Source organism: Homarus americanus, unplaced genomic scaffold, assembly GCF_018991925.1.
Source record: "Homarus americanus isolate GMGI-L3 unplaced genomic scaffold, GMGI_Hamer_2.0 scaffold48220, whole genome shotgun sequence".
Lineage (NCBI taxonomy): Eukaryota > Metazoa > Arthropoda > Malacostraca > Decapoda > Nephropidae > Homarus > Homarus americanus.
Window position 1 is genome coordinate 2,878,194 of NW_024755060.1, and position 27,757 is coordinate 2,905,950.

The following is a 27,757-nucleotide window of genomic DNA, read 5'->3' on the forward strand; positions in this document are numbered from 1 at the left end:
CACAAACATCAAGGGACTCTGTAAACACAAACATCAAGGAACTCTGTAAACACGAACATCAAGCGACTCTGTAAACATGAACATCAAGGGACTCTGTAAACACAAACATCAAGGGACTCTGTAAACACGAACATCAAGCGACTCTGTAAACATGAACATGAAGGGACTCTGTAAACACAAACATCAAGGGACTCTGTAAACACGAACATCAAGCGACTCTGTAAACACAAACATCAAGGGACTCTGTAAACACAGATATTAAGGGACTCTGTAAACACAAACATCAAGGGACTCTGTAAACACGAACATCAAGCGACTCTGTAAACACGAACATGAAGGGACTCTGTAAACACAAACATCAAGGGACTCTGTAAACACAAACATCAAGGGACTCTGTAAACACAGACATTAAGGAACTCTGTAAACACAAACATCAAGGGACTCTGTAAACACAAACATCAAGGGACTCTGTAAACACGAACATCAAGCGACTCTGTAAACACAGGCATCAAGGGACTCTGTAAACACAAACATCAAGCGACTCTGTAAACACAGGCATCAAGGGACTCTGTAAACACAGACATTAAGGAACTCTGTAAACACAAACATCAAGGGACTCTGTAAACACGAACATCAAGCGACTCTGTAAACACAAACATCAAGGGACTCTGTAAACACAGGCATCAAGGGACTCTGTAAACACAGGCATCAAGGGACTCTGTAAACACGAACATCAAGCGACTCTGTAAACACAAACATCAAGCGACTCTGTAAACACAGGCATCAAGGGACTCTGTAAACACAGACATTAAGGAACTCTGTAAACACAAACATCAAGGGACTCTGTAAACACAAACATCAAGGGACTCTGTAAACACGAACATCAAGGGACTCTGTAAACACAGGCATCAAGGGACTCTGTAAACACAGACATTAAGGAACTCTGTAAAAACAAACATCAAGCGACTCTGTAAACACAAACATCAAGGGACTCTGTAAACACGAACATCAAGCGACTCTGTAAATACAAACATCAAGGGACTCTGTAAACACAAACATCAAGCGACTCTGTAAACAGAAACATCAAGGGACTCTGTAAACACGAACATCAAGCGACTCTGTAAACACAAACATGAAGGGACTCTGTAAACACAAACATCAAGGGACTCTGTAAACACGAACATCAAGCGACTCTGTAAACACGAACATCAAGCGACTCTGTAAACACAAACATCAAGGGGCTCTGTAAACACAAACATTAAGGGACTCTGTAAACACAAACATCAAGGGACTCTGTAAACACAAACATCAAGGGACTCTGTAAACACAGACATTAAGGAACTCTGTAAACACAAACATCAAGCGACTCTGTAAACACAAACATCAAGGACTCTGTAAACACAAACATCAAGGGACTCTGTAAACACAAACATCAAGGGACTCTGTAAACACAAACATCAAGGGACTCTATAAACACAAACATCAAGGGACTCTGTAAACACGAACATCAAGCGACTCTGTAAACACAAACATCAAGGGCTCTGTAAACACAAACATCAAGGGACTCTGTAAACACGAACATCAAGGGACTCTGTAAACACAGGCATCAAGGGACTCTGTAAACACAGACATTAAGGAACTCTGTAAACACAAACATCAAGGGACTCTGTAAACACAAACATCAAGGAACTCTATAAACACAAACATCAAGGAACTCTGTAAACACAAACATCAAGGAACTCTGTAAACACAAACATCAAGGAACTCTGTAAACACAAACATCAAGGGACTCTGTAAACACAAACATCAAGGGACTCTGTAAACACAAACATCAAGGAACTCTGTAAACACAAACATCAAGGAACTCTGTAAACACAAACATCAAGGAACTCTGTAAACACAAACATCAAGGAACTCTGTAAACACAAACATCAAGGGACTCTGTAAACACAAACATCAAGGGACTCTGTGAACACAAACATCAAGGGACTCTGTGAACACAAACATCAAGGGGCTCTGTAAACACAAACATCAAGGAACTCTGTAAACACAAACATCAAGGAACTCTGTAAACACAAACATCAAGGGACTCTGTAAACACAAACATAAAAGAACTCTGTAAATACAAACATCAAGCGACTCTGTAAACACAAACATCAAGGGACTCTGTAAACACAAACATCAAGGAACTCTGTAAACACAAACATCAAGGGACTCTGTAAACACAAACATCAAAGAACTCTGTAAATACAAACATCAAGGGACTCTGTAAACACAAACATCAAAGAACTCTGTAAATACAAACATCAAGGGACTCTGTAAACACAAACATCAAGGAACTCTGTAAACACAAACATTAAGGGACTCTGTAAACACAAACATCAAGGGACTCCGTAAACACAAACATCAAGGGACTCCGTAAACACAAACATCAAGGGACTCCGTAAACACAAACATCAAGGGACTCTGTAAACACAAACATCAAGGAACTCTGTAAACACAAACATCAAGGAACTCTGTAAACACAAACATCAAGGAACTCTGTGAACACAAACATCAAGGGACTCTGTGAACACAAACATCAAGGGACTCTGTGAACACAAACATCAAGGGACTCAAGGGACTCTGTAAACACAGACATTAAGGGATTCTGTAAACACAAACATTAAGGGACTCTGTAAACACAAACATCAATGCAGACATTAAGGGACTCTGTAAACAAAAACATCAAGGGACATCAAACACAAACATCAAGGGACTCTGTAAACACAAACATCAAGGGGCTCTGTAAACGCAAACATCAAGGACCCTGTAAACACAGACATTAAGGGACTCTGTAAACACAAACATCAAGGGCTCTGTAAACACAAACATCAAGGGACTCTGTAAACACGAACATCAAGCTCAAGGACTCTGTAAACACAGGCATCAAGGGACTCTGTAAACACACATCTCTGTAAACACAAACATCAAGGGACTCTGTAAACACAAACATCAAGGGACTCTGTAAACACAAACATCAAGGGACTCTGTAAACACAAACATCAAGGGACTCTGTAAACACAAACATCAAGGGACTCTGTAAACACAAACATCAAGGGACTCTGTAAACACAAACATCAAGGGACTCTGTAAACACAAACATCAAGGGACTCTGTAAACACAAACATCAAGGGACTCTGTAAACACAAACATCAAGGGTGTCTGTAAACACAAACATCAAGGGACTCTGTAAACACAAACATCAAGGGACTCTGTAAACACAAACATCAAGGGACTCTGTAAACACAAACATCAAGGGACTCTGTAAACACAAACATCAAGGGACTCTGTAAACACAGACATCAAGGGACTCTGTAAACACAAACATCAAGGGACTATGTAAACACAAACATCAAGGGGCTCTGTAAACACAGACATCAAGGGACTCTGTAAACACAGACATTAAAGGACTCTGTAAACACAAACATTAAAGGGACTCTGTAAACACAGACATTAAGGGACTCTGTAAACACAAACATTAAAGGGACTCTGTAAACACAGACATTAAAGGACTCTGTAAACACAAACATTAAAGGGACTCTGTAAACACAAACATTAAAGGACTCTGTAAACAAACATTAAGGGACTCGGTAAACACAAACATTAAGGGACTTTGTAAACACAAACATTAAAGGGGACTCAGTAAACATAAACATCAAGGGACTCTGTAAACACAGACATTAAGGGACTTTGTAAACACAAATATTAAAGGGACTCTGTAATCACAAACATTAAGGGACTTTGTAAACACAAATATTAAAGGGACTCTGTAAACACAAACATCAAGGGCTCGTGTATTTTATGGATATTTCAAGTACTAAAGTATGACAAAAATTATGCTTGAGGAATACAGAAACAAAAATAATTACTGAATGTGTTATATAAAATTTATTTAATTAGTGTTATTTTTTTTTACGGGCATTAGTCTACCCGGGCACAGTTCAGTGACCCACATCGGGGCCTGGGGGCGGGGGAGTTAATAATAACAATAATAAAAATAATAATTATCCATAGTAAATAAAATTTATAATGAAAAACAAAAAGTTGAAAATAATATAATAAAATAATAATAATAATAATAATAAAAATAATAATAACCACAAAAAATAAAAAAATGAAAAAAAAATATTAAAAGTGAGAAACTATATGTGTGTTGTGTTATGTTGTCAATAGTAAGAGAAACATGAAATGAGGCCCTAAAAACTTTTCTGCTACATTGTAGCAGCTACAACTTAGTCCCCTCCATCAGATTCACTGTGGAATTAGAGCATGACTGTCTGATCCACATAATAGGTAACACCTTTATGTTCAGTATTTATAGAAAACCTTTCTAATGTGTGTTCATACACTCATTATTATCCAGCCCACCATAATAGAATCAAACAGTCAGTATTTTCATCAATGTTTTTACGTGCTTTGAGAATTTGCGGCCCGGAATTCATTGATGAGGAATATGAATATATCTATAATATTGGCTTGAACCTTAAGTACCCTAGATCTTTCATAGACAAATGCCTAAACATTACTAAGAAAACTTTTTATAGAACTGATCCCAAGCCCACCCATGACCATAAGAATATCTTAATATTACCATTTCACAAAAATGTCTCTCAAATTCCTTTACAACTAAAAACCTGGAACATCAATGTGGCATATAAAAACTCATGCACTGTAAAACAAATGTTAATCAAGAACTCCCCCAACAATGCAAGCGGGTGCATTTATAAGGTTCCTTGCAAGGAATGTAATATGTTTTACTTAGGCCAGACAGGTAAAGATCTTGAACTAGAATTAAACAACATAAATATAGTGTTAGGACAGGCCAGGAATCCAATGCTCTGTTTGTTCATCTGGGGGATAATAAACATTGCATTGACTGGGATAATGCCTCCTCAATATTACCTTGTAATTCTATTGACAGTAGGAACATTATAGAATCCAGTCTCAATAAACATACCGAATCCGTCAACATGAATTTGAGTAATGGTATGTATAAACTGGATAATTTCGAAATTAAGAAGATTTGTAACCGGGTAAGAAGGTTGGGTCATCTTACCCTCTGACCTGACTGCCGACTGCTGCGGTGCTTATGAAGATTAGTGGGGTCACTGCCTAGTGACCGGACCATTGTGGACACTCACTGTCCCCTAGGGACTCTACTGTATATATATGCCTTGTTATGTATTTCTCCTTAGTCTGTACTCACCCCTGAAGATGTGAATTACACGAAAGCGCTTGGGAACTTCGTGTTTTCTTCTTTCCTTGTGGTTATCAGCATATATATATATATATATATATATATATATATATATATATATATATATATATATATATATATATATATATATATATATATATATATGTACATTCTTTTCTGTGAGTGAAGGGGAAAGGGTTTTGAAATTGGCGGTAATAGAGTTATGCAATGCTGTATATATGAAAAAAATACGAAACAAATAATAGGTAACTTAAAAAATATATAAGTTCAGAAAGTAATAAATATATAGTATTTTAAATGTTTATAGTCAGTAGGGAGGGAAGGTTTTAAAGTTGGTTGTAATGGAGTTGTGTAAAGCTGGAAATATACCCTCCCATAAATGATTGAAATACATATGAATTAATATTTAAAAAGTAAAAGTCTGTATAAGTTTAGTAAGTATTATATATTGAATATTTTTAATGGTTTTAGAGAGGATAGGTTTTGAAGTTGGCGGTAATGGCTGTGTTTATTGATCTCTCGCCGAGGTACTGTACCTGCAACACACATTACCCACCCTCACCCACCCTGAACAATCTCTTAACATTTAAATCCAAAGGTGAAAGACGATGGTCCATTATCCACCTGCATCTACCTTAATTTGCATACCAGGTGTTCTCTGTAGGTAAATATCACGTATTAATTATTGATACTTCTTGATGGTTAAAGGTGAGTTAGATAAAATATATAAGGTTGGTATGGGTGGTAAATAAAGTACGAAATATTTAGAAATGAGTGAAATATAGTGAAAAATGTTACGTGTTGTAAGGTCAGCTGGTGCTCAGAACGTATCTTGTTTTGAGGAAAATGTCTGCGTCGACCACCACTAAGGGCTTTTCTGGTCTCCTGCAGTTAATTGCTGCTTCTAACTACACTAAAACTAGGTGAGAATAACGATAAACTATTCCACTACATCCCAGAGCTATTAAAATGTCCCAATAATACTGTCAGCATCTATAAAACTTGTTACTTACAAAACAACATGTGACGCTGGGACGGTATTTAGCTTATTATTATTGCTATTAAGTAATGTGATGTCAGTTAATAATGGAAGATAAAACTAATTACTATCTCAAATTTTATATATATGTTGGAGTTAATGGCTGCTTTTTACGTAATAGAAATTACACTTAAATTAATAAAATGATTCCCTAACACTCGCATACTCACTGACACACTCACATACTCACTGACACACTCACAAACCAAAACACTCGCTGATTTTACTTACCTAGTGTATCCTTTTCACCACTGATAGGCTCGTTAGCTGCTTGGGCGGTCGGTCAAGTCTCTGATGTACACTGTTGGCAGATACAGTACTGGGCATGCACTGGTTCCTGCCTGCTCCAGTGTTGGTCAGGTCTGGTCTTGAAAACTCACACTCGGTGCCGTCACAATGCACTCTGGCAGATTGTTCCAAAAGTTTACAATTCTCACTCTAAAAAAATTGGAATTTTTTTTATTAGTTCACACAAAATTCCTACCCTAAATCTATTATCATATTCGAAAAAGACCTCTAATTTTAAGATAGGTTAATATATAGGGCTAATCCGTGGACGAGTTATTTGTATTACTGTTTATTTTCTTACTTTATTATCATCAGTGAGTTCTGATATAGTAATCATTTCTTAAGCAAATGTTGCGTTTTGTAGATAATTAGGCGCCTGGGCACTCACGTCTTCCCGGCGGTAATGAGGCCGTGCTCTGCTGCTACGCTTTTCCCCGGGCTCGCGGCAGTTTCGTTATCAGCATGACGTGTGAAGGTTGTCGCCTGTCTTATATGGACGTAATTTTCAAATTTAGGGATAAAGACAAGACCCTTCAATTGGTCAAATACCACAGCATTGTTTGTTTAAATAGAGACTGTCCACATAGCAGAAATTTCTGTGCTTTCAGACCGGAAATAAATTTGTTCATCACTTCCTCAACACTCGACGTTTCCCTCCTTCACAATAAATCACTCCTCCGCCCGGGCTGCATAAACGTCCAGAAAATGCCTCAAATTTCACCATATCATAGTAAGTTCTTTCTGTTTAAGGAAGTTAGGTAAGGTTAGATAGGTCTGTTTGGTTAAGTTGATTAGGTCTGTTTTTCATACCCACAAATGTTAAGTTACGTTTATTTTAGAAATATCCATTTTTTAAGCAGATTTTCACAAGCTACAACAGTGTCCACTATAAAAAAAACCAGTGAAAATCTGGCGTTTTTATATTCGTTTTCGATAAATTTCAGCAGCGGGTTAGTGCTGAATAATTACCTTAAGAAAATTTTCTTCTATGCAGTATTACATTACCATCGGAAACGTATAATAACAGAGATAGCGCATGCCAAATTTTTCTCTATTTAATTCCATCAATCTTCCCTTCATATATTGTCATGCGTTCCCGTACACATCAAATGGCCAATCAAAAGCGTTCTTCTGTTTGGGCGACCAATTAAAATGAATTGTGGTTTCTGCTTTTAGATTTTGCTGTATTTTTTGCCCAATCTGATTCAATTGTTGTAGGTAGTAGGCAGCTACCAAACAGGGCGGTACTACAGCTTGAGAAGATAGTGGAAGCATAATGTGTTGACCCTGCTGCCATATGTGACCAAGTCCCAGGTTGATGATCTATCTTTCTGCCTCATTTACACACAATTGCAGGGTCTCAACTGTCTCTCTTACTATTGACAACACCACAAATAAAACCGTACTCATTCTTGATCTGTTTTATTCATTCTATTTTATTCTCCAATGTCAGTTGATATTAATACTGAAGCGGGGCCTTCTCGGATGGGTCCCACTGGTCGGAAAGGTTGTGGACCCCAGGGCCGACCTGATCATCATCAAGCTACTGGGGCCTCAACTGACGCTATTGCGGTTGCTGGAGGATCGGCTTTTTTCACACTTCATTTTTCTAACATTCGTGGACTGAGATCCAATTTTTCTTCTGTGGAGCACCATCTATCAACCTCTTCCCCCGACCTCTTACTACTCTCCAAACTTCAACTGACCAAAACAGCTTCACCCAAACCTTTTCAAGTCTCTAACTACAACCTTTTTACCTCCTTCTGTTCTAAGGGAGGTGTATGCGCCTACTGCAACACACATACACCTAACTCTCAAACTAGATCTGTTTCTAGAACTGGTATCATTATATCTATCAATGCGGATCTGTGCAGCATCTCTGAATGGGGAGATACAAACTTGGTTAAGTTCAATAGTAATAAAACTCAATATTACCAATTACACTTTTTAAAGTAGACGATCTCCCACCAATTACATTTCAGGACGCTATCATCCTCCCAAATTTTGAAATAAATATGTTAGGCCTCACCATTTCCTCCAATATGTCATGGAAATCACACATCCTTAGTATAACTAAAGCTGCCTCCCGAAAGTTGGGAATGCTGTACAGATGCCGCAGCTATTTCACTCCTGAGTAGTTGCTCCAAGTAGATAAGGGATTCATTTGTCCTAACTTGGAGTACTGCTCTCATATCTGGGGTGGCTCTTCTGTCCAACTATTAGATAGGGTGGAATTAAAGGCATTTCGTCTTATTAACTCTCCTCCTTTAGTCGACAATCTCTCTTCCCTTTCTCTTCGCCGCAGTGTTGCTTCACTCTCTCTCTCTCTTACAGGTACTTTAACGGGCAATGTTCAGTGGATTTGGCATCCTGTGTACCGCCGGCAAGGCCGTGGGTTCGTACCACACGTCTTGCCCGCGGTGCCCACCATTTCTCTGTGGATGTCGGTCACACGAGAATAACCCGTTATAGTACCTCCTTCTTTCCTCACACAGCCACTCTGTGGAATGCTCTGCCTTCTTCTGTTTCCATACTTATACAATCTGTCTCACTTTAAAAAGCTGGTTTTCCGGCATCTTCGTGGTGTAGATTAATACAGTATAACCTTTTTTTTCTATACAGTGACCCCTTGTTTAACGAACACCTCGGTTAACGTAATTTCGATTAACGAACTGCCTTCCATAAGGATCTTCAATTCGGTTAACGAAAAAAAATTCGGTTAACGAAGTTCTTACGAACCGACCTCAACATGTTTTCGCTTGCACTGACCGGGCAACCAGCTTTAGTATCAGTCCGCCAATACATTAATCGGTTCTAGGGCTTAAATTCCTTACTATTTTAGTAAATATCAAGAAGTTTATACTGTTCAATAATTTTAAAAGTTTAATATTCAATTTTTTAGTCATTTTAACAATTATTGAACATAATTGAAGGTAAAGTGACTAGTTTAATGGGCGGCATCCAGCCTCTTAACACAGCAAACAGGCATTAGTGTCTCTGTTTTCACTGGAGGTAACATCTTGCTTGAGACTCTCTTCAACTAAACGCTTTTTTTCTGTGTTTCCAAGCAAATTATTGGTCATTTTGAAATATATTTTATATATTGACAATATATAATGCAGTGCAGTGTTGATTTAAAGAAAATAATCTTGAATTACACCAGAGAGCTAAAATTTTATGGGTGAAATGGCGCCATGGGGTGACTTCTCTTCCACCCCAATGCCTTCTCTTCTTCCTTCTCCTCCACCCCCATTCTAAATCCCATCATCATGCCTTCTACATACACACTTCAAAGTAAGTGAACTTTTCTACCATTTTTGTTGAATTTAGGAAATTTTCCGGTGAGCTGGAACCAATTACCCAAAAACCCATTGAAACAATGGTTTCGGTTAATGAACTTTTCGGTTAACGAACGACCTTCTGGAACGGATTGAGTTCGTTAACGGAGGGGTCACTGTATTTACAATTTCTTTCCGTTCTTTTTTTTTCGCCCCCCAGGCTCCGTTGTGGGTCGTTTGACCTGTGCCCGGGTGGGCTAATTCCCGTAAAAAAAAATCGTGATTTTGGATCTCTCATGCTTCGAAATTCAAATTCATTTCCGACCATGGAACTTTGCAAGTACCACTGTACAGTACACAGGTACCACTGTACAGTAGACAAGCTCCACTGTACAGTACACAAGTACCACTCTACAGTACACAGGTACTACTGTACAGTACACAGGTACCACTGTACAGTACACAGGTACCACTGTACAGTACACACACATGTACCACTGTACAGTACACACACAGGTACCACTGTACAGTACACACACAGGTACCACTGTACAGTACACAGGTACCACTGTACAGTACACAAGTACCACTGTACAGTACACAAGTACCACTGTACATTACACACACAGGTACCACTATACAGTACACAGGCACCACTGTACAGTACACAGGTACCACTGTACAGTACACACACAGGTACCACTGTACAGTACACACACAGGTACCACTGTACAGTACAGGCACCACTGTACAGTACACAGGTACCACTGTAGAGTACACACACAGGTACCACTGTACACCATCTGTGAGGGAATTACTACACCACGTGAGGCCCCTCATAACACCATCTGTGAGGGAATTACTACACCACGGAGGCCCCTCATAACACCATCTGTGAGGGAATTACTACACCACGTGAGGCCCCATAACACCATCTGTGAGGAATTACTACACCACGTGAGGCCCCTCATAACACCATCTGTGAGGGAATTACTACACCACGTGAGGCCCCTCATAACACCATCTGTGAGGGAATTACTACACCACGTGAGGCCCCTCATAACACCATCTGGGAGGGAATTACTACACCACGTGAGGCCCCTCATAACACCATCTGTGAGGGAATTACTACACCACGTGAGGGCCCCTCATAACACCATCTGTGAGGGAATTACTACACCACGTGAGGGCCCCTCATAACACCATCTGTGAGGGAACTACTACACCTTGTGAGGTCCCTCCTAACACCATCTGGGAGGGAGTTACTACACTACGTGTTTGCTGTTCAACACCTACAATAATCTGTGTTCACTGTATGTTCCTTTACCTTTCTCTAATGAAGGCTTTTGTTAAACCACCAATGTATGTAATAAGTCATTTATGTCCAATGTATATTTTTAGCCTTCGGGCTGCAGAACTTTTTCAATAAACCGTTAATTATTATTATTAATATTATTATTATAGTACACAGGTACCACTGTACAGTACACAGGCACCACTGAAAGTACACAGGTACCACTGTACAGTACACAGGTACCACTGTACAGTACACAGGTACCACTGTACAGTACACAGGTACCACTGTACAGTACACAGGTACCACTGTACAGTACACAGGTACCACTGTACAGTACACAGGCACCACTGAAAGTACACAGGTACCACTGTACAGTACACAGGTACCACTGTACAGTACACAGGTACCACTGTACAGTACACAGGTACCACTGTACAGTACACAAGTACCACTGAAAGTACACAGGTACCACTGTACAGTACACAGGCACCAGTGAAAGTACACAGGTACCACTGTACAGTACACAGGTACTACTGTACAGTGCACAAGTACCACTGTACAGTACACAGGTACTACTGTACAGTACACAGGTACTACTGTACAGTACACAGGTACTACTGTACAGTACACGGGTACCACTGTACAGTACACAAGTACCACTGTACAGTACACAGGTACCACTGTACAGTACACAAGTACCACTGTACAGTACACAGGTACCACTGTACAGTACACAACTACCACTGTACAGTACACAGGTAGCACTGTATCAGTTGGTTAGTAAGAACTACAGTGTGTGGTGCAGTGCAGATATGACTCACCAATTCTGAAACAAAAAACAAATTTCAGAAACTACATAAAGTACTCTAGTGGTTTAGGTTAGGTTTGGACATATCAGGTATGATTTGGTTTGGTGAGGTTATGCTAGGTTAGGTTAGCATTACGGTGAATTGACAAAGGCGCCTAATGTTCCCAGTTTCTCAAAATATAAACTTAAGACATAATGTTGCCATGACGACTGTAATTCATTATTATCTCATCTACAACAACACTGAGTCAACCTCCGTTATAAGTGAGGTTTCAACCTCGATATAGTGCACTATATAGTTAGTTAGATGGAGGTTTCACACTCGATATAACGGACTTACCTCTCCATATAGTCCATTAAAAAGAGGTTTCACACTACCATCCTTATTTGCCTTCATTACTGTAAGATACAACTACAGTACTGTAATAAACAAACTGTACAACGTTAAGGGAATACAACGACTCACCTCATTGTGAGAGAGAGGATGAGTCTTGGTGATTTAACTCTTCTTAACTACAACTAGCAACATTGTGATCTGAAAGATATATACTTGTATTAATTTATTCTTAATAATGCACAAATTAGTTTTATCAATCTACTATGCCCTGAATAATACCGTAAAATATAATAATTTATTCCTTATAATGCACAAATTAGTTTTATCAAACTAATATACCCTGAATAATACTGTAAAATATAATAATTTATTCCTTATAATGCACAAATTAGTTTTATCAAACTAATATACCCTGAATAATACTGTAAAATATAATAATTTATTCCTTATAATGCACAAATTAGTTTTATCAAACTAATATACCCTGAATAATACTGTAAAATATAATAATTTATTCCTTATAATGCACAAATTAGTTTTATCAAACTAATATGCCCTGAATAATACTATAAAATATAATAATTTATTCCTTATAATGCACAAATTAGTTTTATCAAACTAATATGCCCTGAATAATACTATAAAATATAATAATTTATTCTTAATAATGCACAAATTAGTTTTATCAATCTACTATGCCCTGAATAATACCGTAAAATATAATAATTTATTCTTAATAATGCACAAATTAGTTTTATCAATCTACTATGCCCTGAATAATACCGTAAAATATAATAATTTATTCCTTATGATGCACAAATTAGTTTTATCAAAGTAATATGCCCTGAATAATACTGTAAAATATAATAATTTATTCCTTATAATGCTCAAATTAGTTTTATCAAACTAATATGCCCTGAATAATACTGTAAAATATAATAATTTATTCCTTATGATGCACAAATTAGTTTTATCAAAGTAATATGCCCTGAATAATACTGTAAAATATAATAATTTATTCCTTATAATGCTCAAATTAGTTTTATCAAACTAATATGCCCTGAATAATACAGTAGTTCCCCGATTTACGCGGCCAATTGAACCCATGGGGTACCGCGGAAAGTGAAAACCGCGTAAAGTGAACAACAGAACATATGGGATTAATTCCAATAGAGACTGGCCTGACCCCCAAACTCCACTTTTTCATACACATTACCTACATTGTAGTAAAAATTACATCTTAATTTTATGATGGTATGCACACACAATTAATAATTAAGAGAAATATCAATAATATTAGTTTTTTTAATACTTACATTAGTAGAAAAGATGGCTGGACACACACGGATGGGGGGTTGGTTCCGAGGCAGAGGGCAGATTATTGGCCCTCACCTGTATCACTTGTATCACTATCCACCACATAGGCTTGCAGGGACTCTTTGTCAAACCCCTCAAAGTCCATATAAGTCCATATCCTCACTATCACTGACTTGGGCTGGCTGTGGTGGGTGGCGGGTGAAGAACTCGGTAATGTTTTGATGACTGGGCAACCTTGTGCGCATCCTGCCACCCCGCTTCCCGCGTATATGAGTAGATGCACCGCGTAAAGTGAAAGTCCGGTTCTGGCGAGGTACCGCGTAAATGTGACATCCCGGAAAGTGATACCGCGTAAAGCGGGGTATTACTGTACTGTAAAATAGAATAATTTATTCCTTATGATGCACAAATTAGTTTTTTCCAAAGTAATATGCCCTGAATAATACTGTAAAAGATAATAATTTATTCCTTATGATGCACAAATTAGTTTAATCAAACTAATATGCCCTGAATAATACTGCAAAATATTATAATTTATTCCTTATGATGCACAAATTAGTTTTATCAAAGTAATATGCCCTGAATAATACTGTAAAATATAATTATTTATTCCTTATAATGCACAAATTAGGTTTATCAAAGTAATGTGCCCTGAATAATACTGTGAAATGTAGCTTTATTTATATGGTAATAGCCCACACCCAGACACAGGTCATCAACAGGGCCTGGGGAGGGGTAAAAAAATATAGAGTAATAAAAATTAAATTTGAGGAGAAAAAGACTATTTTAATAATGGTTACTGTATTTATTGAATACTTTATGTTTGGGTTTAACAGTTACACTTTAAAACAATAAACCTATGTTCCTAGCTAGTTAAATGGGGACCATGTATATCACAATAAATGGGAACTTCAGGATTTACCAAATAGAATACACCCAAAAACCTGCCATGTCGCCACCACGGACGTCCCACACCTCCCTACACAAAATTCCAACACAGACTCCCCTTTTCAAACTGCTTCAGCCCACAAGGGATTCCACAACTTTCATGACGTCATGCCTCATAGGCTTTCTCATTGGTCGAAGACAGTCCTAAGGCCTTCATACTATTGGCTCGAAATTGGCGGGAACTCTCAGGTGAAGGGAAACTCACGACATTGTTAAACTGAGAGTCTTGTAAACTACTGTAAACCCTGTGTGGACAATGGTAAACTGTGAGAGCCTTATATACTACAGTACTGTAAACCCCGTGTGAACTGTATATGTTCATATTGTCAGTTTAATTGTTTTACAAGTGATCCGTGTCTCTCTTCTGGCTCTACCACCAAAGCCATCAGTTACCTGTTGGATTCTTTCAGGTAGCACAGATTAACCCCTTCACTATGATGACACAAGACGATTTTATTCAGCTCAAAGGGGACTCCATACACTATCTCCACTTACCCCTTCACTATGGGATGCCACTTTTAATTTTTTATTTTAATAATGCCAGACGATTTTATTACATTGAGAGGGGGATCCCACACACAGGGGGTTAACACCAGTGTACATACCTAATAGTGGTGTGAGATAAGTGTTCTCAGTGCTCCTCGTAAAAGATTAATCAAATACCGTATTTGCCGGCATATAAGACGCACCACTGCATAATACGCACCACTATTTTACAAGGATATTTTGTGGATATTTTTTTTAGTATGTTTCGTCATACAATTATTGAAAGTGATTTTAAAGTGGTTTTGTAGGGGAAAACGTATGATTTTGTGCATGTAAATACAATACAGTGGTCCCTCGGTTAATGAACACAATTCATTCCAGAGGGTCTTTCGTTAACCAAAAATTTCGTTAACCGAATCCATTGTTTTAATGGGATATTGGATAATTGGTTGCAGCTTACCGAAAAGTACATACAAAGTAAAAAGAAATGCAGTAAAGTACACTTACTTTGAGGTGTGTATGTAGAAGGTTCCTGGTTGATGATGATGATGGGAATTAAAAGTGGAGGAGAAAGGAGAAGAGACGGAAGTGGGAATGGAGGAGAAATAACCTTTCAGTGGACCCATGCTTCATGCCGTCATTTCACCAATAAAATTTTAAGTTCACTAGGTGTAATTCAAGATTATTTTATTTAAATCAACACTGCACTGCGCTATATATTATCAATGTGTTAACTAAATTTCAGAATGACCAATAATTTCAATGTAAAAATGCAAAAATATTAAAGACACCAACAAATTAGATGTTCACTCCACTGTCAACAAAGCCCAACTGACGCCTGGTGGCTGAGTCAAGCGTCTGATGGGCACTCAAAAAATAGTTCCTTGTACTGCATATATTATCAATATGTTAAGTAAATGTTAAAATAACTAATAATTTTAATATAAAAACAGATTACTGAATTGGCAGACTAGTCCATCAGCTGATCAGCTAGTGCTCACAACAAGACGTGATGTTCGTAAGGATTTCGTTAATCAAAGTTTTGTTCGTTAAGCGAATTGAAGATCCTTATGGGAGGTAATTCGTTAACCGAAATTTCGTTATCGAACCGTCCTTATTTCATTTGTATTTACGACCAAAATATATTAAAAATTGAATAAAATTACATTTTCATATAAATAATAACTGAATCCCGATAGGTATTATAAAGAAAATAAAAATTACTGTAAAAAAAATGAAGACCGCCTAGCGCAAAGAAGCTGCCTGGCTCATGAGTGGTAAACAACAGTCGGAGCTTGGCGGGCCTTTTGTTTTCACTCATCTGGAACAGGAGAAAACTTTCTCAAGTTTCTTACAACATTTTTGCATCCCTATTCAACATGAGCAAGAGAGCAATTGATGGTAGTGTTGTTTCAAAAGCTAATAGATAGTGTATAAGCTTAGCCAAGAAACTATATGTGTTAAAACGATATGAAAAAAGTGAGAGGTCTATGGATATTATATGGAGCAAGCAATGAACATATTTTCTGAAGTGGATCCATTAACAGAACAAAGCATTAAAATTTGAATAAACACAAATGACCTCTACATAAAGATGTATAATGAGAAAAGAAAGCAGCTGTGCAAGGTTCTTTCGACAGCTTTATTATTCGAAGGCCTAAACCATCAACTTGAGTTACACTATCAAATTCAGCATCATAAGCAGCTTCAACATCAACTTCAGGTTCAGTCACAGTTTCAGCAACAGCTTTATGGAAGGCTACAACTTCAGCCAGAGTTGAACCTGCGCCCGTATTAGACGCAGGGTAATTTGGAATACTGTACATTTGAGAAAAGAAAAAGAAATGCGTCTTATACGCCGGCAAATACGGTATTTCTTCTTGTGACTTTGTTTGTACAGTTGCGGAAATGTTTCTACACCCCCTGTGGTATCCTGTGTCTACAAATGGCCAACCTATGTGACTTATAGCAAACTTATCCACCAATCTCCTCTGTCGTTAAACAACCAATACTACCCAGTTATTTACAAGCAGTGATTTAAAATGATTCAATTTAGGATTAATGATTTAAAGCGACACCCACAATTAAGGACAATGTTTTAATTTAAAGCGAATCTCCTATTTTGCACGAGCCTATCTGTATCATCATATTTAAAAATTCACGCCTAATGTTTCTCTGGGCACACTACACTGTCCTAAGGGCAAAGCTGTACTGTACATGTACGCAAAATAATGAACTTAATGATTACTAAAATTTTTGTCTAATGCAAACTATAGCATGATTATATTCAAATTAATCACTATCCTATAAGAATTCCAGCAATGAAAATTATAATCTCCCCGGTCACTTCTGTGACATTTTTTGAACGAAAATCAAAAACTCAATTTAAAGGATACAAATAAATAAACAAATAAATACTTCACTCCACCTTCGGCACAACTGTCAAACACGTCACCTCCCTCCCTCCCTCCCAGGGTTTGGTGGTTATAGGCTCTAAGTTGTTATCTTATATAATATCACAGTCTAAAGTTAGGAGAATATAATTTGCATTGCTAGAATCCTTGCAAGACAGCGAATAATTTGAATATAAACGTCATATATTTTGCACAAGAGATAAAAATTTTAGCCCTTTAATAAAATTAGTTAGAACTAAAATTTGTATGTCTAATGCAAACTATAGCATGCTTACTATATATTCAAACTAATCACTATCTTATAAGAATTCCAGCAATGTTAATTATATTCTCCCAGGTCAGTTTAGTGACATTTTATAAGAAAAAACTTAGTCACTCTTAAGGACAGATAAATACATAAGCACCAGACCTTGGCATCATCTGTTAAACATATCACCTCACCTCCCTCCCCCCCATCTTCCCAGCCAGTAAACAGACCATTTTGCATCCCTTAATTTTAGCTGTGCTGATTTATGAGTGCTTGTTTTAACATAATACTACAAAAAACAATGTTTTGTTTATTCTAGGAGATGGGCTGAGGTGCACCTGGGTAGACTCTCAGTCTTTTTAGTATTTTGTGTTTCTCTCAAGTACCAAATTAAATTATTCCATTTTAACGACAGTTCAATTCAGTGTGAATTTGGTTTAAAGCGACCTCTCTTGGATCATATCTCGCGTTATATCGACGTTCTACTGTACTTTTACTGATACGGTGCCGTTTGGAGACATGGGTTACCACGGGGTGCAGGAACACATTTCCGCAACTGTTCCGTGTGTGTCCAAGGAATCAAGGTGTGCACAGTACTGTAGTGTTGCACCTAGGATGGAATTATTAAAGATTATCTTGCCTTGTATTGTATGTAATATTTCTTTCAGATCACTGTTGGTGAGGTCGGCAGTCGTTCAACCATACTTTAGAGCTCTGAACTCCACGAGCCCACGTTTATTTATGTTGACGGAATCATTGACGACAACGGAGATGACCTGTCACCCTACACCCTCTAGGGCTCGCCCTGCAAGACGGTATTCCTCCGTGTTGAGGTACTTTTCGACGGTGACACCGCAGAAAATTACCTCTGACAGTCCAACCCCAGACCTGATCCTAAGTGACTCCTGCATAGCCAGACTGAAGGAGATCATTGTTGATGACAAGTCCTTCTTGAGGGTCATAGTGGAGGGCGGAGGATGCTCGGGGTTTCAGTACAAATTTGACCTCGACACACAGATGCTGGATGATGACAAGTTAGTTTTTATGCCTCCGTGATCAGTTTTTTCTATGCCGTTATTGTTTAATTTAACTCTGATTATTATTGTTTTCTTCTGTGCCTTTATAAACATTTTGTCATGGTAGATTTTCATTCCAATAGAATTTTTTTATTATTGTTAGCCAGTTATTGTTTTACTTTTCTTATCCATCGTTATACAAAACATATATTTTTCACTATGTTTGGTAGTGAGGGCCATCCTCCATGGTCTAGTGTTGGTACAGGAGAAAACCTGCCATGTTTGGTAGTGAGGGCCATCCTCCATGGTCTAGTGTTGGTACAGGAGAAAACCTGCCATGTTTGGTAGTGAGGGCCATCCTCCATGGTCTAGTGTTGGTTCAGGAGAAAACCTGCCATGTTTGGTAGTGAGGGCCATCCTCCATGGTCTGTGCTGGCACAGAAACCGCCATGTTTGGTAGTGAGGGCCATCCTCCATGGTCTAGTGTTGGCACAGAGAAACTTCATGTGCTCTTGTAAGAGGGCCATCCCTCCCATGGCTCCAGTGTTAAGTACAGGAGAAACCTGCCATGTTTGGCAGTGAGGGCCATCCTCCATGGCTCAGTGTTGGTACAGGAGAAACCTGCCATGTTTGGGTAGTAGGCCATCCTCCATGGTCTAGTGTTGGTTCAGGAGAAAATTCACAAGTGTTTGGTAGTGAGGGCCATCCTCCATGGTCTAGCAAGTGTTGTGCAGGAGAAACCTGCCATGTTTGGTAGTGAGGCCATCCTCCATGGTCTGGTGTTGGTACAGGAGAAAACCTGCCATGTTTGGTAGTGAGGGCCATCCCATGGTCTAGTGTTGGTACAGGAGAAAATCTGCCATGTTTGGTAGTGAGGGCCATCTCCATGGTCTAGTGTTACAGGAGAAAACCTGCCATGTTTGCAGTGAGGCCACATCCTCCATGGTCTAGTGTTGGTAGAGAAACCTGCCATGCTTGGTAGTGAGGGCCATCCTCCATGGTCTAGTGTTGGTACAGGAGAAAACCCGCCATGTTTGGTAGTGAGGGCCATCCTCCATGGCTCCAGTGTTGGCATGAGGAGAAAAACCTGCCATGTTTGGTAGTGAGGGCCATCCTCCAGCGGTCTAGTGTTGGTACATGGCAGGAAAACCATGTTTGCAGTGAGGCTTGTCTCCATGCAGTCATAGGCAAGCTGGCACAGGAGAAACCTGCTTATGTTTGGTAGTGAGTAGCCATCCCCATGGTCTGTTGGTACAGGAGAAAACCTGCCATGTTTGGTAGTGAGGGCCATCCTCCATGGTCTGGTGTTGGTACAGGAGAAACCTGCCAGTGTTTGCAGTGGAGGGCCATCCTCCATGGTCTAGTGTGTGCTGGGACAGGAGAAAACCTGCCATGTTTGGTAGTGAGGCCATCCTCCATGGAACAGTGTTGGGACAGGAGAAACCTGCCATGTTTGGTAGTGAGGGCCATCCTCCATGGTCTAGTGTTGGTACAGGAGAAACCTGCCATGTTTGGTAGTGAGGGCCATCCTCCATGGTCTAGTGTTGGGACAGGAGAAAACCTGCCATGTCGGGGTAGTGAGGCCATCCTCCATGGTCTAGTGTTGGTGGCCAGGGAGAAAACCTGGCCATGTTTGGTAGTGAGGGCCATCCTCCATGGTCTAGTGTTGTACAGGAGAAAACCTGCCATGTTTGCAGTGAGGCCATCCTCCCATGGCTCATAGTGTTGGTAGCTGAGGAGAAACCTGCGCCAGTGTTTGTAAAGGGAGGCCATCCTCCATGGTCTAGTGTTGGGACAGGAGAAACCTGCCATGTTTGCAGTGAGGCCATCCTCCATGGTCTAGTGTTGGTACAGAGAAAACCTGCCATGTTTGGTAGTGAGGGCCATCCTCCATGGTCTAGTGTTGGACAGGAGAAAACCCAAATATGTTTGGCAGGTGAGGCCATCCTCCATGGTCTAGTGTTGACAGGAGAAAACCTGCCATGTTTGGTAGTGAGGGCCATCCTCCATGGTCTAGTGTTGACAGGAGAAACCTGCCATGTTTGGTAGTGTGAGGGCCATCCTCCAGTGGTCAAAGTTGGGACAGGAGAAAACCTGCCAAGTGTTTGGTAGTGAGGGCCATCCCTCCATGGTCTGGTGTTGGTACAGGAGAAAACCTGCCATGTTTGCAGTGAGGGCCATCCTCCATGTCTAGTGTTGGGACAGGAGAAAACCTGCCATGTTTGGTAGTGAGGGCCATCCTCCATGGTCTAGTGTTGGCAATAGGAGAAACCTGCCATGTTTGCAGTGAGGCCATCCTCCATGGTCTAGTGTTGGGACAGGAGAAAACCTGCCATGTTTGGTAGTGAGGCCATCCTCCATGGCTCAGTGTTGGGACAGGAGAAAACCTGCCAAGTGTTTGCAGTGAGGGCCATCCTCCATGGTCTAGTGTTGGGACACAGGAGAACCTGCCATGTTTGGTAGTGAGGGCCATCCTCCATGGTCTAGTGTGTTGGGACAGGAGTAGAAAACCTGCCATGTTTGGTAGTGAGGGCCACTTCCATGGTCTGGTGTTGGTACAGAGAAAACCTGCCATGTTTGGTAGCAGGGGCCATCCTCCAGTGGCTTTAGTACAGACAGGAGAAACTGCCATGTTTGGTAGTGAGGCCATCCTCCATGGTCTAGTGTTGGTACAGGAGAAAACCTGCCATGTTTTGTAGTGAGGGCCATCCTCCATGGTCTAGTGTTGGTACAGGAGAAAAACCTGCCATGTTTGCAGTGAGGCCAACCTCCATGGTCTAGTGTTGGTACAGGAGAAAACCTGCCATGTTTGGTGTAGTGAGGGCCATCCTCCATGGTCTAGTGTTGGTACAGGAGAAAACCTGCCATGTTTGGTAGTGAGGGCCATCCTCCATCTGGGTGTTGGCACAGAAAACCTGCCATGTTTAGTAGTGAGTCATCCCACAGTGTTGGGTGGCATGGTGAGAAACCTGCCATGTTTGGGTAGCAGGCCATCCTCCACCCAGTGTTAGGTACAGTGAGAAACCTGCCATGTTTGGTGTGAGGGCCATCCTCCATGGTCTGGTGTTGGTACAGGAGAAACCTGCCATGTTTGCAGGAGGGCCACCTCCATGTCTAGTGTTGGGACAGGAGAAACCTGTGCCAGTGTTTGCAGTGAGGGCCATCCTCCATGAGTCTAGTGTTGGTACAGGAGAAAAACCTGCCATGCTTGGCAGTGAGGCTATCCTCCATGGTCTATGTTGGGTACAGGCAGAAAACCTGCCATGTTTGGTAGTGAGGGCCATCCTCCATGCAGTCTATGTTGGGACAGGAGAAAACCTGCCATGTTTGCAGTGAGGGCCATCCTCCATGGTCTAAAGTACAGTACAGGAGAAAACCCATGTTTGGTAGTGAGGGCCATCCTCCATGGTCTAGTGTTGGTACAGGAGAAAACCTGCCATGTTTGGTAGTGAGGGCCATCCTCCATGGTCTAGTGTTGGTACAGGAGAAACCTGCCATGTTTGGTAGTGAGGGCCATCCTCAGTATCTGGTGTTGGCACAGGAGAAAACCTGCCATGTGTTTGGTGGTAGTGAGGCCATCCCATGGCTCAGTGTTGGGACAGGAGAAAACCTGCCATGTTTGGTAGTGAGGGCCATCCTCCATGGTCTGGTGTTGGGACAGGAGAAACCTGCCATGTTTGGTAGTGAGGGCCATCCATGGTCTAGTGTTGGGACAGGAGAAAACCTGCCATGCATAAAAGTGAGGGCCCAGTCCTCCATGGTCTGGTGTTGGTACAGGAGAAAACCTGCCATGTTTGGTAGTGAGGCCATCCTCCATGGTCTGGTGTTGGTACAGGAGAAACCTGCCATGTTTGGTAGTGAGGGCCATCCTCCATGGTCTAGTGTTGGTACAGGAGAAACCTGCCATGTTTGGTAGTGAGGCCATCCTCCCATGGTCTCAGTGTTGGGACAGGAGAAAACCTGCCATGTTTGGTAGTGAGGCTTAACTCTCCAGTGTCTAGTAAGCTACAGGAGAAAACCTGCCATGTTTGGTAGTGAGGGCCATCTCCATGGTCTGGTGTTGGGACAGGAGAAAACCTGCCATGTTTGGTAGTGAGGCCATCCTCCATGGTCTAGTGTTGGTACAAGTGAGAAAACCCGCTATGTTTGGCAGTTAGGGAGGGCCACCTCCATGGTCTAGTGTTGGTACAGGAGAAACCTGCCATGTTTGGTAGTGTGAGGGCCATCCTCCATGCAGGTTCACAGAAGTTGGTACAGGAGAAAACCTGCCATGTTTGGTAGTGAGGCCATCCTCCATGGTCTAGTGTTGGTACAGGAGAAACCTGCCATGTTTGGTAGTGAGGGCCATCCTCCATGGTCTAGTGTTGGTACAGGAGAAAACCTGCCATGTTTAGTAGGCCATCCTCCATGGTCTAGTGTTGGCAGGAGAAAACCTGCCATGTTTGGTAGTGAGGGCCATCCTCCATGGTCTGGCAGGTGTTGGTACAGGAGAAAACCTGCCATGTTTCTGTAGTAGGGCCGTCCTCCATGGTCTAGCAAGGGTACAGGAGAAAAACCTGCCATGTTTGGTAGTGAGGCCATCCTCCATGGTCTAGTGTTGGGAGGAGAAACCTGCCATGTTTGCAGTAGGCCATCCTCCATGGTCTAGTGTTGGTACAGGAGAAAACCTACATGTTTGGTAGTGAGGGCCATCCCTCCGCTTTTAAGCCCAGTGTTGTACAGGAGAAACCTGCCATGTTTGGTAGTGAGGGCCATCCTCCATGGTCTATGTTGGTAACAGGAGAAAACCTGCCATGTTTGCAGTGAGGGCCATCCTCCAGGTCTGGTGTTGTACAGGAGAAACCTGCCATGTTTGGTAGTGAGGGCCATCCTCCATGGTCTAGTGTTGGTACAGGAGAAACCTGCCATGTTTGGTAAGTGAGGGCCATCCTCCATGGTTCAGGCACAGGAGAAAACCCGCTATGTTTGGTAGTGAGGCCATCCTCCATGGTCTAGTGTCGGGGACAGGAGAAAACCTGCCATGCTTCTGCAGTGAGGGCCATCCTCCATGGTTCAGTGTTGGTATTGGTAGAGAAAAACCCGCCATGTTTGGTAGTGAGGCCATCCTCCATGGTTCAGTGTTGGGACAGAGAAAACCCGCTATGTTTGGTAAGGGAGGGCCATCCCTATCTAGTGTGTTGGTACACAGGAGAAAACCTGCCATGTTTGGCAGTGAGGGCCATCCTCCATGGGCCTGGTGTTGCGCAGGAGAAAACCTGCCAGTGTTTGGTAGTGAGGGCCATCCTCCATGGTCTAGTGTTGGGACAGAGAAACCCGCTGTTTGCAGTGAGGCCATCCATGGTCTAGTGTTGGTACAGGAGAAAACCTGCCATGTTTGGTAGTGAGGGCCATCCTCCATGGTCTAGTGTTGGTACAGGAGAAACTGCCATGTTTGGTAGTGAGGCCATCCTCCATGGTCTAGTGTTGGTACAGGAGAGAAAACCTGCCATGTTTGCAGTGAGGCCATCCTCCATGGTCTAGTGTTGGTACAGGGAGAAAACCTGCTAAGGTTGGTAGTGAGGGCCATCCCTCCATGGTCTAGTGTTGCACAGGAGAAAAACCTGCCATGTTTGGTAGTGAGGGCCATCCTCCATGGTCTAGTAAGAGGGGACACAGGAGAAAACCTGCCAGTGTTTGGTAGAGGGCCATCCTCCATGGTCTAGTGTTGGTACAGGAGAAACCTGCCATGTTTGGTAGTGTGAGGGCCATCCTCCATGGTCTGGTGTTGCACAGGAGAAAACCTGCCATGTTTGGTAGTGAGGGCCATCCTCCATGGTCTAGTGTTGGTACAGGAGAAAACCTGCCATGTTTGGTAGTAGAGGGCCATCCTCCGCACCAGTGTTGGTACAGGAGAAAACCTGCCATGTTTGCAGGTGAGGGCCATCCCTCCATGGCCCAGTGTTGCACAGGAGAAAACTTGCCATGTTTGGTAGTGAGGGCCATCCCTCCATGGTCATGGTGTTGGCACAGGAGAAACCTGCCATGTTTGGTAGTGAGGCCATCCTCCATGGTCTATGTTGGTACAGGAGAAAACCTGCCATGTTTGCAGTGAGGCCATACCCTCCATGGTCTAGTGTTGGTACAGGAGAAAACCTGCCATGTTTGGGTAGTGAGGGCCATCCCATGGTCTGGTGTTGCACAGGAGAAACCTGCCATGTTTGGTAGTGAGGGCCATCCTCCATGGTCTGGTGTTGGTACAGGAGAAAACCTGCCATGTTTGGTAGTGAGGGCCATATCCTCCATGGTCTAGTGTTGGGACAGGAGAAACCTGCCATGTTTGGGTAGTGAGGGCCATCCCATGGTTCAGTGGCACAGGAGAAAAAACCTGCCATATACGGTGTGAGGGCCATCCTCCATGGTCTAGTGTTGGCACAGGAGAAAACCTGCCATGTTTGGTAGTGAGGCCATCCTCCATGGTCTAGTGTTAAGTAGTGAGAAACCTGCCATATGTTTGGTAGTGAGGGCCATCCTCCATGGTCTAGTGTTGGGACAGGAGAAAACCTGCCATGTTTGGTAGTGAGGCCATCCTCCATGGTCTAAAGTGTTGGTACAGTGAGAAAACCTGCCATGTTTGGTAGTGAGGGCCATCCTCCATGGTCTGGTGTTGGTACAGAGAAAACCTGCCAGTGTTTGGTAGTGAGGGCCATCCCATGGTCTGGTAAGGTTGGTACAGAGAAAAACCTGCCATGTTTGGTAGTGAGGGCCATCCTCCATGGTCTAGTGTTGGTACAGGGAAAGAAAACCTGCCATGTTTGTAGTGAGGGCCATCCTCCATGGTCTGGTGTTGGTACAGTGAGAAAAACCTGCCATGTTTGTAGTGAGGGCCATCCTCCATGGTCTGGTGTTGGTACAGGAGAAAAACCTGCCAAGTGTTTGGGTAGTGAGGCCATCCTCCATGGTCTAGTGTTGGGACAGGAGAAAAAACCTGCCATGTTTGGTAGTGAGGCCATCCTCCATGGTCTAGTGTTGGTACAGGAGAAAACCTGCCATGTTTGGTAGTGAGGGCCATCCTCCATGGTCTGGTGTTGGTACAGGAGAAAACCTGCCATGTTTGGTAGGATCACCTGAAGATTAACTCCTCTGCATATTTCACCATGATTAAGCATCCTAACGTTATCTAGAGAGATTACTGCAGCTTAGACTAGATTTTTTATTAACTTCAGCATGTTTTATCATGAAGTGAAGTAGATTGGGGTGCCTAATATCAGGTAAGAGTGATAAAGAAGATAAGAACAATGAACAAGACAACTGCTTGTTTTTTCTCAGGGTTTTTGAGCGAGCTGGAGTACGGATTGTGATAGACGAGGCATCCCTGGAGTTCATCAGAGGCTCGACCATCGAATACCACATGGAACTGATACGGCTTTAGGATCGCCAACAACCCTCAAGCCGAATCGGGTTGTTCCTGCGGAGCTTCGTTTTCTATCAAGCTTTAAGGAGAACGTCCGGCTGAAAATCGGAAAATTACAAAAATATTCAGAAAAATTCTTGACGTATTTTGATTGCATGATTCATAATATTTATGTAGCTATGCATGATTTTTTCCCTTACCTGCCCCTTTTTATTTAGAGGGCCCTTCTGTTTACGTAGCAAAAGCTATGGGAAAGTTTTTATAATAATATTTTGGTGTAAAGTTTGATGGTAGTAGCTACCTCATCCAGGGATGGAGGATAGCTGAGATGGGTCAGCTCCTGACTACCTGCTGGGTAGTCAGGATATCCACATTGGTGTTTCGTTTAAGCAGCGAATGGTAGTGCTCTTTTCAGTGTTGACGGACGCCTTCTTCGTCTTTAATTGGGGAGTTACCTTCGGATGATCGAAGGGGGGCTGTGTCATGAGTGATTGGCCCATAAAATATTTTAGTGTAGTTGAAGAATTCGCGCATCTTGTTTTGATCTGCAAGTTTTTGCATTTCACATGCTTTATTTTTAAACCAGTCGTTCTTTAGTTTGCGAAGTTCACGCTGGGCTGCTGCTTTCTTCCGGAGGAAGGTATCAGCTTTGGTCCTAGACTGAGGGTTGTTCTGCCAGTCAATTAGCGCAGCACGTTTATCATCCGGGTCATTTTCATCAAACCAGTCCTGGTGTATTCATTCAACCTGGCAGAGGATCTCTCTCCAGGTTTTTGTCATGACAGTTTCGAGAATACTTGCACTCAATGCGGTACTGGGATTTGGGTTGTTTGTTGTCGGGTTGTTTATCAGGCCATGTTCGAGCTGCTCTCATTTGCTACCGCTGGATCCTCCAGACGCTCTATTGTTAAAATCTCTTCTGGAGGTTGTGAGCAGCACACTTGCTGAGAAGGAGTAGGCCATTGTGATTACACTTGCCTAGTTCATTTCTCCCTATGACTCCCAGCCAAATGTCAGCATCTCTGCCAACTCTGGCATGGAAGTTGCCAAGGAGCACAACCTTGTCTTCTCCAGGGATAGAGGTTAGCACTCTGTCAAGGTTTGGCATAAAGGCTCTTGATGTCATCCCTGTGATCCAGTGTTGAGGCTGCATGAACTGATGAAGAAGGCATGACGGAGGACTCGGGCCACTTGGAGCATCATGAGCGCCAAGGATCCTAACAGGCATTTCAGTTAGCCCGCAGGATGCTGAAGTGGATGGCAAAGCAACTCCATAAATGCTGTTTCTCTGCAGCAGACTCTACCCTCTTCCAGAAGAAGGTATAGCCAGATCCCCGCTCTGTGAGTTGACCGCCTGTGAGCCTGGACTCACCATCGGCTGTTATGTTGATGTTACACCTAGCTGTGCTCTTCTGCCACAGCGGGCAGTTCTTCTTTCAGGATCCTCATTTGTTAAGTATCCAGAAGGGTCCTGATATTCCTATGCAGTGACCATAAGAGGTTGTATGTATGGTTTTTATTTGATCTGTGATTTGATTGTGCTTTTTAATCGCAGTTGCTTCAGTCAGGCTTTTTTTTAGGCAGGCTATGCTTAGACACACCCTTTCAGCCCCTCCCCATGTGGGGTTAGCA

General features: G+C 41.7%; 1 protein-coding gene across 1 annotated transcript; it reads left to right on the plus strand.

The window, feature by feature from the left end:
* The first annotated feature begins 6,049 nt into the window (after positions 1-6,049).
* On the plus strand, positions 6,050-27,062 carry LOC121856372 (iron-sulfur cluster assembly 2 homolog, mitochondrial-like). Its single transcript, XM_042351905.1, is given in 4 exon segments — positions 6,050-6,183; positions 18,388-18,753; positions 26,041-26,133; positions 26,135-27,062. Coding segments are annotated over 4 exon segments (612 nt in total). The 5' UTR covers positions 6,050-6,106; the 3' UTR covers positions 26,211-27,062.
* Positions 27,063-27,757: the final 695 nt, after the last annotated feature.